Raw genomic sequence first — 12,231 nt, 5'->3', positions numbered from 1 at the left:
AACAGACATGAAAATGCTGAAAGTAAAGTGATCAAACCATCAATCAAGCAGTTCTTTTGAAATCTAACAATAAACAACATTATTTTAAGTGTCTTTCGTCTAACCTGTTGAAAGGTGGACCAGTGGAAGCAGCAGAACCAGTTTCATCCTCCACATTGGCACTGAGACCCCAACTAGTTGCACGTAGCAGCTGATGGGAAAAGCGAGTCATGCCCGGCTGAGCAAGGTGAGGAATTTGCTGGGGCATAGGGAAGGCGACCCCACCCTGTAGAAAAGGGCCTGCTGCTTCACTCCACTGACCGAGCCTGGCGGCCTGCTGCTGTTGGCTCAGGACCTCTAGAGCCAAGGGGCCCCGTAGGTCTAAAAACCAAACCATGACATTAGTTGTAAAACAACTGTCTTTGCAACTTTACAATAAAAAATTAACAAATACATTAAAAGTAAATAGGTGACATCACAAATAGTAGTAGTTTATCTAATACAACCTTAACTTCCTTAATTTCCATATTAATAATTCCAGCTCTAAAAGATTCCATGCACCTTATGAGCAGTAGACATAATTACACAGCAGACGTGGCAACTGTAAAGCTAGTAAGTGCGTCCTAAGGATATAGAAAAAAAAAACCCAAAAAGCTAAATTCTCGAGTCACACTAACATATGATCTCATTTCTAAATGTCACTTTTTTTTTTTTTTTTTTACTTAAAACTTCTTTTAAGCTCTATCAGTCCCGAGTGTACCCTGCCTGTCGCTGGAAGTCCGTTGGGCTAGGCTCCAGCATACCCGTGACCCTAGTGAGGACATGGATGGAACTGGCTGTCATGGTAACAACAGGGGCAGTACCCCGAGTGAGGATCTCTGGCTATCATCAGCTCAGAGGAGAAGCTCAAACATCGACTATTCTTTTTACTTGTGTTTATTACGTACATGTATGTATTGTGGAATGAGCGAGCATGCCATGTTTTTGACTTCATGGTTTATTTTCTAGTCATTGCTATCAAAACTCTTCATCAACTGCTCTTGCGGACCTCCCTTGCAGAACAAGACCATGAGGAGTCTAGTAACAGTGAGTAAAAAAATAAAAAAAAAAGTGAGAGCTTCAAATGAATACACATAGCCCTGAACATTGTGCACGCACGTGTGGAAAAATTACTTTTTTAAATTAACAAATATTCCATATAAATAAATAAGTACATAAGTGTAAGAGGAAGTTGAAACTGCTTCAATGAGGCAATTCCCCTTTCCCACAACTCACCAAGACCATCTCCCAGAATTCCATCGTGTCCATCCTCCCCAAAGCTGTTGACTCTGTTGTTGTGCCGTGATAGACTTGGGTGGTGCCCACCAACGTGGCCCATTGGAGTCCTGATGGAGTTACTCATTTCTTCTACTCCTCCACACTCTGTCCCATCCAAAGTGGGGGACTGGATAGCCCTATGAGGGGCAATGTGACCACTGAAGAAGGATGCATTGTGGCCTCCACCTGGGAAGGCAGGACTGAGCTGTTGATTCTGCGGGACCATCCCTGGATGTTGAGGCTGGCTAACCCGGTAAGGTAGCCTTGAGACCGGACACTGTGGAGGAAGAGACTGTGGGGGGAGCGGTCTTCCGCTAACAGGATGCGAGGGGAAAGCTGGGTTGGGTGGTGCCAGGTGATAGTTGAGGGCTCTCTGGGCAGCTGAGGGGTCTTTTCTGTGGAGCAGTGCATTGGGAAAACCAGCTATCCCATCAGTCTGTGATTCCAGGCTTCGACTTTGACCTGTGTCAAAATCCCCCTGTAAAAACAATACACAGAACACAAGGTAAAAAAAAAAGCAATCCCAAAATTGTGTGTTGTGCTTTCTTGTATGCATTCATGTATCAAATACATTCCTGTTTATCCTTCATTTCTGTGTTTTTTCTCTCGGTTGTCTGAAGACAGCTTGGCTCCGACTTGGGACATCCATCTAATTTGCCTATATAAAAGTCAACAACATGTACAGTTATTTTTCTGTTTGATGCCAAATATTTGCACCCATTCTGTAAATATGGCTGGTTATTTGCAGTAGAAATTAAAATGAAAGCGTGCCATTTCTGATTGCATCTGATTGTAGGTCTATGTCAGGGCTTGGTTGACCCACTCCGAGAGGAGATGGTTGTGCTACTCCACTGCAAGGAATTGGGGAGCCTCGATTCTGGGCCTGCAATAGGTTGAAGTTGTAGGCCATGGCTGCCTGGTGGCTCATGATACGCGGGTCAACAGCAAAGCGGTTCTGATAACCAGGCCAAGGCAACTGCAAAGAGAGGTGAATAATGATCAATACATTGTAATATGAAAGCAAACTACTGGATTACAATTTTGTACATTTAGCTATGCTTTCATAATTAGTCACTATGTTTCCAGTGTATTCACAGAGGCAGAAAACTTACAGGTAGTGGCATGGGCATGACCATGTTTCCACCGTATACCGCTGGAACGTAAAGGATGCTGGCGCCTGTGTGAGGGTCGATCCTTTGAACAGGACTGGGTGATTTGCCCATGCCAGCTGGGGTGGCACCCACAGGCGGTGTAAATGCCTGGATTGGGTTTCCCATTAAAACTGCTGGGCTGGGCTGGACTGGAATGAGAAATAAGCAGAAAATACTTTTTTTTTTTTTTTTTTTTTACTTTGGGGTTTACTTAGAACAAATTCAACTGCATGTCTGCTATTAATCACATTTTTATACTCTAGGGGGACATACACTTACGGTGAACATACACTCAACAAAAATATAAACGCAACACTTTAGTTTTTGCTCCCATTTTTTATGAGATGAACTCACAATATCACCATTTCTCCCAAATATTGTTCACAAATTTGTCTAAATCAGTGATCGTGAGCACTTCTCCTTTGCTGAGATAATCCATCCCACCTCACAGGTGTGCCATATCAAGATGCTGATTAGACACCATGATTAGTGCACAGGTGTGCCTTAGACTGCCCACAATAAAATGCCACTCTGAAATGTGCAGTTTTATCACACAGCACAATGGCAAAAACAAAAGTTGTGTTTATATTTTTGTTGAGTGTATATGCATGTAAGTATTGCAGCTATTTTGTGGACATTTATGTTCCTTTGATGCAGTATAAAAGGAGGATGTAAAATATGTGCAGTGATCTGATGGTTCATGCACAGCCTAATCTTTTACAATGTGAATGTGAATTCACTATGTAGATACACAGGTGTCAGCTTTTTGCTGAACGTTAATACACTTTTTTCTGGTCAACTTCAAGTGGACTGAGACCACACCTTCAAGCAGTCTTGGTCTGCTTGTTTGATACATGACAAGGTTTGGATAATAGCATTCGTACTTGGACCACACTATCACAGTAATCACACAAGGAGCCTAAGTTTAAAGCAACAAAACTGTATACTCATGAATGCTGCTTTATTGTAGGCTTAAGTGTAGCATGAATCTGCTTTTAGGATCAGCTGACTGTTTTCACTTCCTATCCATGACTCCTAACTGTGCTGTACTATAGGCTGCATTGCTATGTTGGCCTCAGGCCTTTATGCTTCCATCTGGGCCACTGTATCAAGACTACATATCAAGCTGCCTCACAAACAACTTTCTGTGAAAAACAAGAGTTTTGTTATCTTTATGGGGACCTTTACTGCATCATAAAAACATAATTTTTTTTCTGCTCAAAAAAGGAATTCACTGTAAAAATATTTCAAAATGAGTACTCACCATATCCTTCAGCTGGAAGGTGCTCTGTGTGGTTTGCATGTTTGCCCTGCAAGATTTTGAAAAAGAGAATTCGCTAAAGACTTGGTTGAGTTGTTCTGTGTGTGGCAGCTGTAAAAAAAATATATATAGGCGCTGGAAAAATTGCAGAGGGGTCCTGTTTGACCTACATATGTCACTATTGTTATAGGAACATCAGTGATAGGGAGGCAGGAGTCAAAGCAGGCGGCAGAGCAAGATAAATGAATCGATATAATAAACAAAGACGTACTCTGCTCTCACTATTTTAATCTAATTTGGAGCTGAGCTGTGCAGCCAAATAATCATGACATGACCACACATCTAATGCTGTAAGTATCCAGATACACAAATAGATAGCTTAGACATAGCGTCATACTTTCCAGCTGCTTTATGTATAATTTTCAGATCAGCTTCACAATACAATGTGAGACAAAGCTGTGAGGGCCAAAATGTGTGTGGTGTATAAAATATGCATACATGTTTGCAAGTCTGCAATGCTTACTTTCCAAATAAAGCAAAGTTATTTATGCAAGAGGTTTTTTGGTATATCTATTATTTTTACTCTCATAAAAAGCCTCATAAAGTCTATGCCAGAGATTAGGAAGCTTGTCTACAAGAGCATCATACACTAAGTTAGTATAATTAAACATTCTGTATTATTTGACTTGTAAATACAGCAAAAATGATGGAATGACCTTTTAGGCAATCATGATCATAGCCGCTGAAGGCATCATATGTTTGATTGCTGTGATTTTCAGAGCTTAATTGTGTGTGTGCGTGTTTGTTTCCCTACAGCCAGCTGATGCTGCGGAGCTGCGGCTCATTAGGCCCAGTGGGTGATGGCAGCAGGTTGGCAGCTGTGGTGGCTTTGTTAACCTTTACCTCAAGGCAGACAGGGAAGACAGATAAGACACATGCTTCAGGCTCAATTAAACACACACTTCTTTTTCTCGAGCTAATTTGAATGACCGTGACAGTCATTTCCTGTTAGGGTTTGTGCCTGTGAGTGAAAGTTTGTTTTCTTTTGTGACTTGTCTTTTAAAACAGCTCTCGGCAGTGCTTATCATTTAAAATACTGCAAATGAGCTCTTGAATTCACACTTTTCTACAGTCCTCCAGTCTTGTTAGTTTTTCCATGTCTTTGTTCAGAAAAACTATATTTAAGTGACCCTTTCTTGATTTTTGTTGTAGTTTAAGTGAAATATGGCCTCACTGCAACAGTAAACCTTACCTTAGGAGGTGACTGTTGCTGTTGTGCCTGCTTTGCGGGGGTGGCCTGCACATGCTGAGGATGAGGATGGTGGTGGTGGGGATGCAGTGCCTGTGAAGAAGACTGGTGGCCTGGCAGTGGCCTGAGGGCACGAGGGATAAATTCTGGAGCCAGAGGGTTGAGAACATAGGTCTTCTTTAGCTCCAGGGCTTCTAGCTGAGACTTAATCTGCTCAAAGGTGATGCCATGGAGACTTGAGTTTTCATGGCAGATGGAAATAAAATGCTCCCAGAACTTTCTGAAAATGAAGAGAAGAAAACAACAGTCATCTTGAGTACTTTTCACAGTGTCAAATGGTAGTAGACTCCTTTGCTTCTGCTCTAAAACGTTCCAACATGTGTGTCTGCTGCAGTCCACCTTTTTTGTGTTTCCATGATTTATCATGACTTATGAAGGGGTTTGAATTAAGTAACTCAGTACTATGATACCTAAAATGTGGCACTTGATCTACTGTTCCTGTTCCCAACTGGACTGTACTGCTTGTTGGAAATGTAGCTATACAAGTAATCTCGTTTATTTCAGTTAATTGGTTCCAAACCTGACCAAAATAACAGAATTTCTGCAAAGTAGAATCCTAATTTACAAATGGAATATTTTCTAAGAGCGTAGAAAACCTGTTTGCGACCTTCTAAATACGCTTAACATTATTAGAGCTCTCGAGGCACCCATCCATCCATTTCCTATATGATTATACTCATTAGGGTCGCTGGGGTATGCTGGAGCCTATCCAAGCTGACTTCGGGCGAGAGGCGGGGTACACCCTGGACTGGTCGCCAGCCAATCGCAGGGCATATATAGACAAACCCCTGTAGGCACAAAACCCTTGATAGTCACCTTTACACTCGTATTACCCCAATATAGTAAATATAATCAGAAAAAATAAGCCATTTAAGACATAAATAAAACTCGTGCTCCTTAGTGTTCAATAAATTGTGTGCAATAAATGTGTTCTGACCGGAAGTGACGTTGGGGGTTCAGAGTTGAGTTTTAGCTGGATTACGGCTACAGCGGTAGGCCATGTTACCATTACGATTATTACGATGTTATTATCATTGTGTCTGTAGTGTAATCATTCGAACCTGCAAAAAAGCCTTTTGTTCCGCTGATCAAGTCTGGTGATGTGTATGTCACCCAACATTACAGTAACATTACTAGTGACACCTAGTGGCCAGTGTAGTAATACTACATTTCATCAACATCTTTGAATGCCTTACATTTGTATTTTATTTCATTTGGCCATTAAGGCAAAAATTCCATATAATTTTTATTAATATATTTTTTAAAAATCGTGATAGTGAAGCCACAAAACTTGAACCGCAGTGTATCAAGGGAAAACCTGTGTCTGTTATGTCAACAAAATTTGTTCGCTGCCGAAGCTGTTTTTATGACAAAAACCAGACTGTGACGAGCTAAACATGGCTCTTTGATGACTAAAACGTGACGAGTTTTGTGTGAGTTTTGGTTGACGAGGCCGGATGAAAATTTTAGTGGGTGGTCTATCAGACATTTAAAATGCATGACATTTCTGCTTATTGTGTGTGTGTGTAATCTTTCAGTCAAAAACTAAAACTAAAGCAATGCATCCTCGCTTGGCATGCAGCACATTGGCTGCTCAACATGCTGGTGGCCGGTGACGTGGGTAACGGGAGCACTTTTGATGGGAAACAACGCACCAATTTGTGGATATACTTTAATAACTTTTACAACCCATCCGAAAGAAAAACTGAACGCATCGTGTAGAGAGATGACGGTAAACGTGGCTGCAGTCTGAAGCAGCAGCTGAAGGCTCATCATCACACAGACGTTCTTTCGAAGGTAAGTTGCAAGTTGTGTTAACAGATCATATACATACAATGTGACTTGACAATTGGCTTGTGAAAAATTCTTAGTAAACCTGTAGAACAGGTCACCAACACAGGTAGTCCCCCCCCCTTCATTTCAAACAAATAACGTAATTATTTACCTGCAGCGTCCCACAGAGCACAGTGCAATTGGGTCTCCCACGACTGCAACCAGCGACTGAGCTCTTGTGATGGCTGTGTTAAGCAGCTTGTAGTTGGACAAAAATCCATAGTCCAGGTCCTCTGTGGAATCTTCCACGAGCTGCTCTTTCCTCTTGATGGCCGTCTGCTTATGCTTGCAGGTATGCCGCGTCCGCACAGTGCTCAGGAACAGCACTCGGAACTGCTTACCTAGAAACATGATTTGGTTGGGTATCTCAGATCTCAGTCAATCTGCTTTAAGACATTTAATAAACACTGAAGCTATTAAATATATAATAGGGCAGCACGGTGACCTAGTGGTTAAGATGTCTGCCTCACAGTCAGGTGGTCAGCTGGGATAGGCTCTAGCTCACACGCGACACTAATGAGGACAAGCGGTATTGAAAATTGAATGAATGAATGAATGAAGATGAACGGGCCTGTGGTAATCCAATCTATGGCTCTGGAGGCTGCTGATAGATCACAAAAACAAACTCCTCTGTGCATGACAAATTTCAAATCAGGCATTCACTCGAGTGCAGTTTGTGTCTATGCATCCATGTGTTTCATGTGTGATTAATGTGCAAGCTAACGACTTGTAGAAAGCATCTGGGTGGAAGGTACTGGAAGATGCAGGATGCTTAAGCAGACCAGTAATTGGCAGAATCTCTTGTAGTGCTTATAATGACAATTGATGAAGGTCAATGTGAGGACTGATAACTGCAGTGGGGAATGCTGAGGACAGATATTAATAGCGGAAATTGGGGACATGGAAAGCCTATGAATAAAAATTAAAAGGCCTTTTGGGTACAAGTGGCTTGTGTGTACTTCTGTGACCATTACCACTTGTGGCAATAACATAAATCTTGTCAGTGCACAAGTTAACAGTCGTGACATTGAAACACTGCAGTAGTAAACATTTTACCTTAAAGGGACTGCATAGACACCACAAGCACACCACCTTCCTGTTTTGCCATGAGTTATTTCTCTAAATTAAATAGTGTTTCTCACCTCAATAACCCAAAATGGAGCCACAGAAAGTTTAAAATGCAAGCATTTTGATAAAGGTGAAAAACACTATTGAATTGAATTCAAGAAAAAACTTTACAAAACAGAAGATGCTCATTTATCCCTTTCAATTGACATTTATATACATTTAGAATTGTTTTATATGTGTAAATATTTTTGAGAGTTGATCGCTGATGACAGACAGGCTACGTAGCTGACTTCTGGTTGTTAGCAAGCTAGCGTCTTTGTTAGACAGAAAGGATGTTTTGTGCTAAAAAATACATTAAGAACACAGTTGGACACAACTTGCATAGAAACAATACAGGTCGCGGCAGTGAGATGGCTGCTTTTTTTTTTTTTTTTTTTTTACATCGAAGTGCGACCATTCGACTTCCTTCATTCATCCATGTACGGTACCTTGTCTAACAGCCACTAACGGCAGACATAGTTGTCTGTTTTTCTCCACAGTCATGACGTACCCAGCAACAATTTAGATCGAAGCTAAATTTACATGCACCGAATATTAACATATATTAGCTTGAACAGCCACTAGCAATGCTCTTACTGCAAACATTTTGCAATTTCTACACAATCATGACCCACTTTGCAACATATTAATTCCGGACTACATCCCGTTGTGGGGACTGGCACGTGCCACTATGTTTTTTCATAGTTTGACTGATGCGCTAAAGCCAAGGTCACAACCAGACCATTTTTTGATCGTGTGATTTTCGGCGTTCCCCAAATCGCTGTGTTTTTTTGTTTGTACAGAATGTAGTTGTGGTGACCATGAAGGAGTAAGACCTCCAAACACATGGAGGACATACAAAATATCTGAACATGCGTTGGCCGCACTAATTACCAATGTGGGGTGCATGTGTTGCGTGCGACACGCATGGCAAAACGTACAAAAGACACATGTATGGACGTTTGTCTTGAAACCTGAAAACAAACATGTGCCCATAGAGTTTGACATGACCAAGAACCTCTGCGGTTGTTCTGCGGCGAACCTACGGTTTGAAAATCAGCACGTCACACGTCCTCAATAAGTTTCTTGTGGGGTTTTTTTTGCACGTAGACCGCCTGTATGACCGGTTGTGATCTAGGCTTTGTACACGAAGCTACTTATAGTCTGGAAAATACGGTATGTATGTTAGCTTACATTTAATGCAAAATAACTTCGGTAGCAGATTTTTTCTCACCTTGGACATTGAGTACTCTTTCCACGCTGACCTCATACATTCTCTTCTTTCTGAGCTCAGCACGAATGCGAAAGACCTGATCGGAATATGGCGAAACCACTCCAATGCTGCCCTCGTCCAGCTTGCCCCAAGCCACTGGCCACTTCTTGCGCAACTCCTCTACTCGCTCCACAATCTCAAAAACCTGAGGAACAAAAAAGGATAAAATTCTCAGATTGTAGGTCTCTTTGCAACCAAGTGGCAGACAAACTGTCTTCATTTTAAAAAATTTGGCTGCAACAATGGTGGTAATGTAATGTTCGAAGCTGAAAGGAGGATATACAGTATGCGGCAAATGCCGGTCATGGTATGGCAAGGTCATAAAATAGGAACTGGTCTAAATGTGAAAGTGGATCTGTTGTAAAGCCTAAGGCAACAGGTGTTCAAGTGAAAAACCACAAATCTATCATTGTGGGCTGTAAATTTAATACTTTAATCTTTTTATCATCTTCAAACATGAAATATTATTGCCAGGAATAATGTATTGCACTTGGAGCTAAACCTACAAAAGACACCACAAAACATTTGTAAGAAACTTTTTTTTTAAATGATGTCAACAGATACACACTGTCCTGTGTCAGTGTGGCAATTTACCATAATTTCCGCTGTATAAGCCGCTACTTCAGTATAACAATCTAACAGTCTGACTCACGGTGTTACCTTACAAACCACACTAAACTCATCACACAGTAACTTAACACTCAAAAGGTACACCTGAGAAATATACATAAATGTACTAATACAAGTTTAAAATGAATAAAACTCCAACTCTTTTAAAGTTTTCCCATAATGCACTGTGTCTGAGCAGCGCATTCATTGGTGCCTGGGAGCTAAAATGTCTGCCTCCCTCTGAGCTCCTCTGGTGGACAGAGGCAATATTGCAGCGCCATCCATCCATCCTTAATTAGCTACATGAAACATAAGGGGAAATTTAAGAGACTAATTTTCGTATTAGCAGAGCAAGCTACAACCACATAACTGATACAAAAAATTCCCACAATTTATTGTACCAAATGTTGATGACATACTGTTGCTGTCCAATGGTTATCTGAATATACACCATTACTGTTTTTAAGGACACACCATAAACTATTAGACAGCTTAATGGTCTACTTGCACATGCATTGTACAGTACCTCAGCGTTGTTGTAGTAGGCAGTGCTGTTCTTCTCCTGGACATCTTCTCCTCGAGCGGTGAAGAAGGTGAGAGGGTAGAAGTCCTTATGAGAAGGCTGTTTTCCACTTGCCATCAACTTTCCATCATAAAACAACTCTGACGTGTAGCTGTAGTAGGAGGGGTAGGAGAAAGGCAATCATTGATTCAATCTGAAAATGAAAGCGACTTCTACATCTCTTTAAAGGGGACCGATTATACAAATTTTCGGGCCTTTCTATCGAATTCTGAACTCCTACAAAGCAGCTACACATGATAACCCGCACAGAAAGCTCTCTAGATTTCAAGACTCTGCACCTCTTCCTGCAGTGTTTCCTGTCTCCCGCCAAACGGACTGTGTAATTTATGCGTTGGAAAGGCGTCGGGCTTTGCAACAGTTTGGCGGATAGTCCAGCTTCGTATTGGCCCATGTTCACAAAACAGTCCCGTGTGAAATGATGTTGACAGGTGAGCATATTTTTCTCTTCCTGCCCGGGAATCAGCAACTCCAACCACTTCTGCCTGATGCTTGCCTCTTTAGGCACACCTGAACAAACATTTCCTGGGAGCCGTACAAGCGACGCAGAGCCCGGGGGAGGGCAGGCCTACAGTGTTTGCCTGGGCATGCCCATATAAGAAAGTCCGGGTTGTACTGACGTCAATGGAACTCGGTCAATGGAACTCGGTGTTAAAAAAACAAACTTTGGAAAACACAGCGTGCAGAGCTGTCCAAAACTGCTTTCAGGTCTCACTTCCAAATGCGCAAACCTCATTATCTGACGTGTTGGCGTCGTTTAACACGAGAATGTAGCGTGTGTGTGTGTGTGTGTGTGTGTGTGTGTGTGTGGGCCTGGGGAAGTTGCACCGTCTGAAAGGTGTCATCGCAATAACACAGCAATTGCCATGGAGATTATTTAGCATGTCATCTCTCCACTTCTACTGTCAATGTCTAAGCACAGGCCAGCGAGCTGAGTGCTCACACCTACTTGATGATTGCTTCATGGGAGCGGTAATTCTCGCACAGAAGAATGCGGCACGGGAACTCAGAAGGATAATGCTCGTACAGTCGGTCCAACAAGGACACGTGCAGGTTTCGCTCCCGGGCAAACTCGCTGTACACAAATGGGCTGAGCTGCAAATCAAAAAAGGGGAGAACAATCAGGAGGAAAATAACATAACCACTTAATTTATTCTTCCTCGTACAAGTGTAAGCTTGTGAAATTATTTTCTATCAAGCTTGACAAGCCCGATTGCCAGAAATGTGTCTTAATTTTTTAGGCTGGTTGCTGATCAAAAGCAGTTAAGAGTGATAAATCAACAAGGGATTGGAATTGTATGTCTGCTGTGTCCTACACAACTAATGATATCGACTCAAGAGAAGCCATGCCTTTACTAACAACTGAACTCACTTAAAAATACTGTATAGAATATATAATACAGTAACAAAATTCAAGTTATTGTGCAGAAAATGTGAAGGAGAATATAAAACAATGTAGTTACTGAGTGAAGGACAGATGGATGCACATGTGCACAGTTTTAAATCCGCTTTTCTTTGCTCCAAAGATAGCGTCTACGAGTAATTAAAACAATTTTGCGGCGTGGACTTTTGCAGAGGCTTCATACACTACCTACTGGTAATCCTCAGGGCTGTCTAGAAAGCAGGAGATGAGGAAATAAGATTTTAATTCCATCTGTTGTCTTGGAAAGCTTAACTGACACCCTGAGTTCATACTATCTGTGGCAAAGCTGCTCTCCAGAACAATTTAACACTGGCTGTTCTCTACTGATTTGAAACAAATGTCAAGGTTGACTGTCTGCAGTAGGCACAGCATATTTCACTCAAACACAT

At 41.7% G+C, this 12,231-nt stretch overlaps 1 protein-coding gene across 1 annotated transcript in view; it reads right to left on the bottom strand.

Annotated features, from left to right (window-relative positions):
- The window catches only part of helz (helicase with zinc finger), a 59,437-nt gene that overhangs the window by 4,650 nt on the left and 42,556 nt on the right, over nucleotides 1-12,231 (bottom strand). The window contains exons 20-30 of the mRNA XM_054780489.1: nucleotides 11,369-11,514; nucleotides 10,366-10,513; nucleotides 9,192-9,375; nucleotides 6,963-7,191; nucleotides 4,961-5,237; nucleotides 3,712-3,757; nucleotides 2,409-2,596; nucleotides 2,068-2,272; nucleotides 1,876-1,954; nucleotides 1,255-1,778; nucleotides 105-360 (exon numbers count right to left, since the gene is read on the bottom strand). Coding sequence (XP_054636464.1) covers nucleotides 105-360; nucleotides 1,255-1,778; nucleotides 1,876-1,954; nucleotides 2,068-2,272; nucleotides 2,409-2,596; nucleotides 3,712-3,757; nucleotides 4,961-5,237; nucleotides 6,963-7,191; nucleotides 9,192-9,375; nucleotides 10,366-10,513; nucleotides 11,369-11,514 — 2,282 coding nt within the window. The remainder of the gene's footprint in view (nucleotides 1-104; nucleotides 361-1,254; nucleotides 1,779-1,875; nucleotides 1,955-2,067; nucleotides 2,273-2,408; nucleotides 2,597-3,711; nucleotides 3,758-4,960; nucleotides 5,238-6,962; nucleotides 7,192-9,191; nucleotides 9,376-10,365; nucleotides 10,514-11,368; nucleotides 11,515-12,231) is intronic.

Source organism: Dunckerocampus dactyliophorus, chromosome 6 (genome assembly GCF_027744805.1).
Source record: "Dunckerocampus dactyliophorus isolate RoL2022-P2 chromosome 6, RoL_Ddac_1.1, whole genome shotgun sequence".
Taxonomy (NCBI): domain Eukaryota; kingdom Metazoa; phylum Chordata; class Actinopteri; order Syngnathiformes; family Syngnathidae; genus Dunckerocampus; species Dunckerocampus dactyliophorus.
Note: the sequence above shows the minus strand (reverse complement) of the source record. Positions and strands in the feature narration are given on the sequence as shown.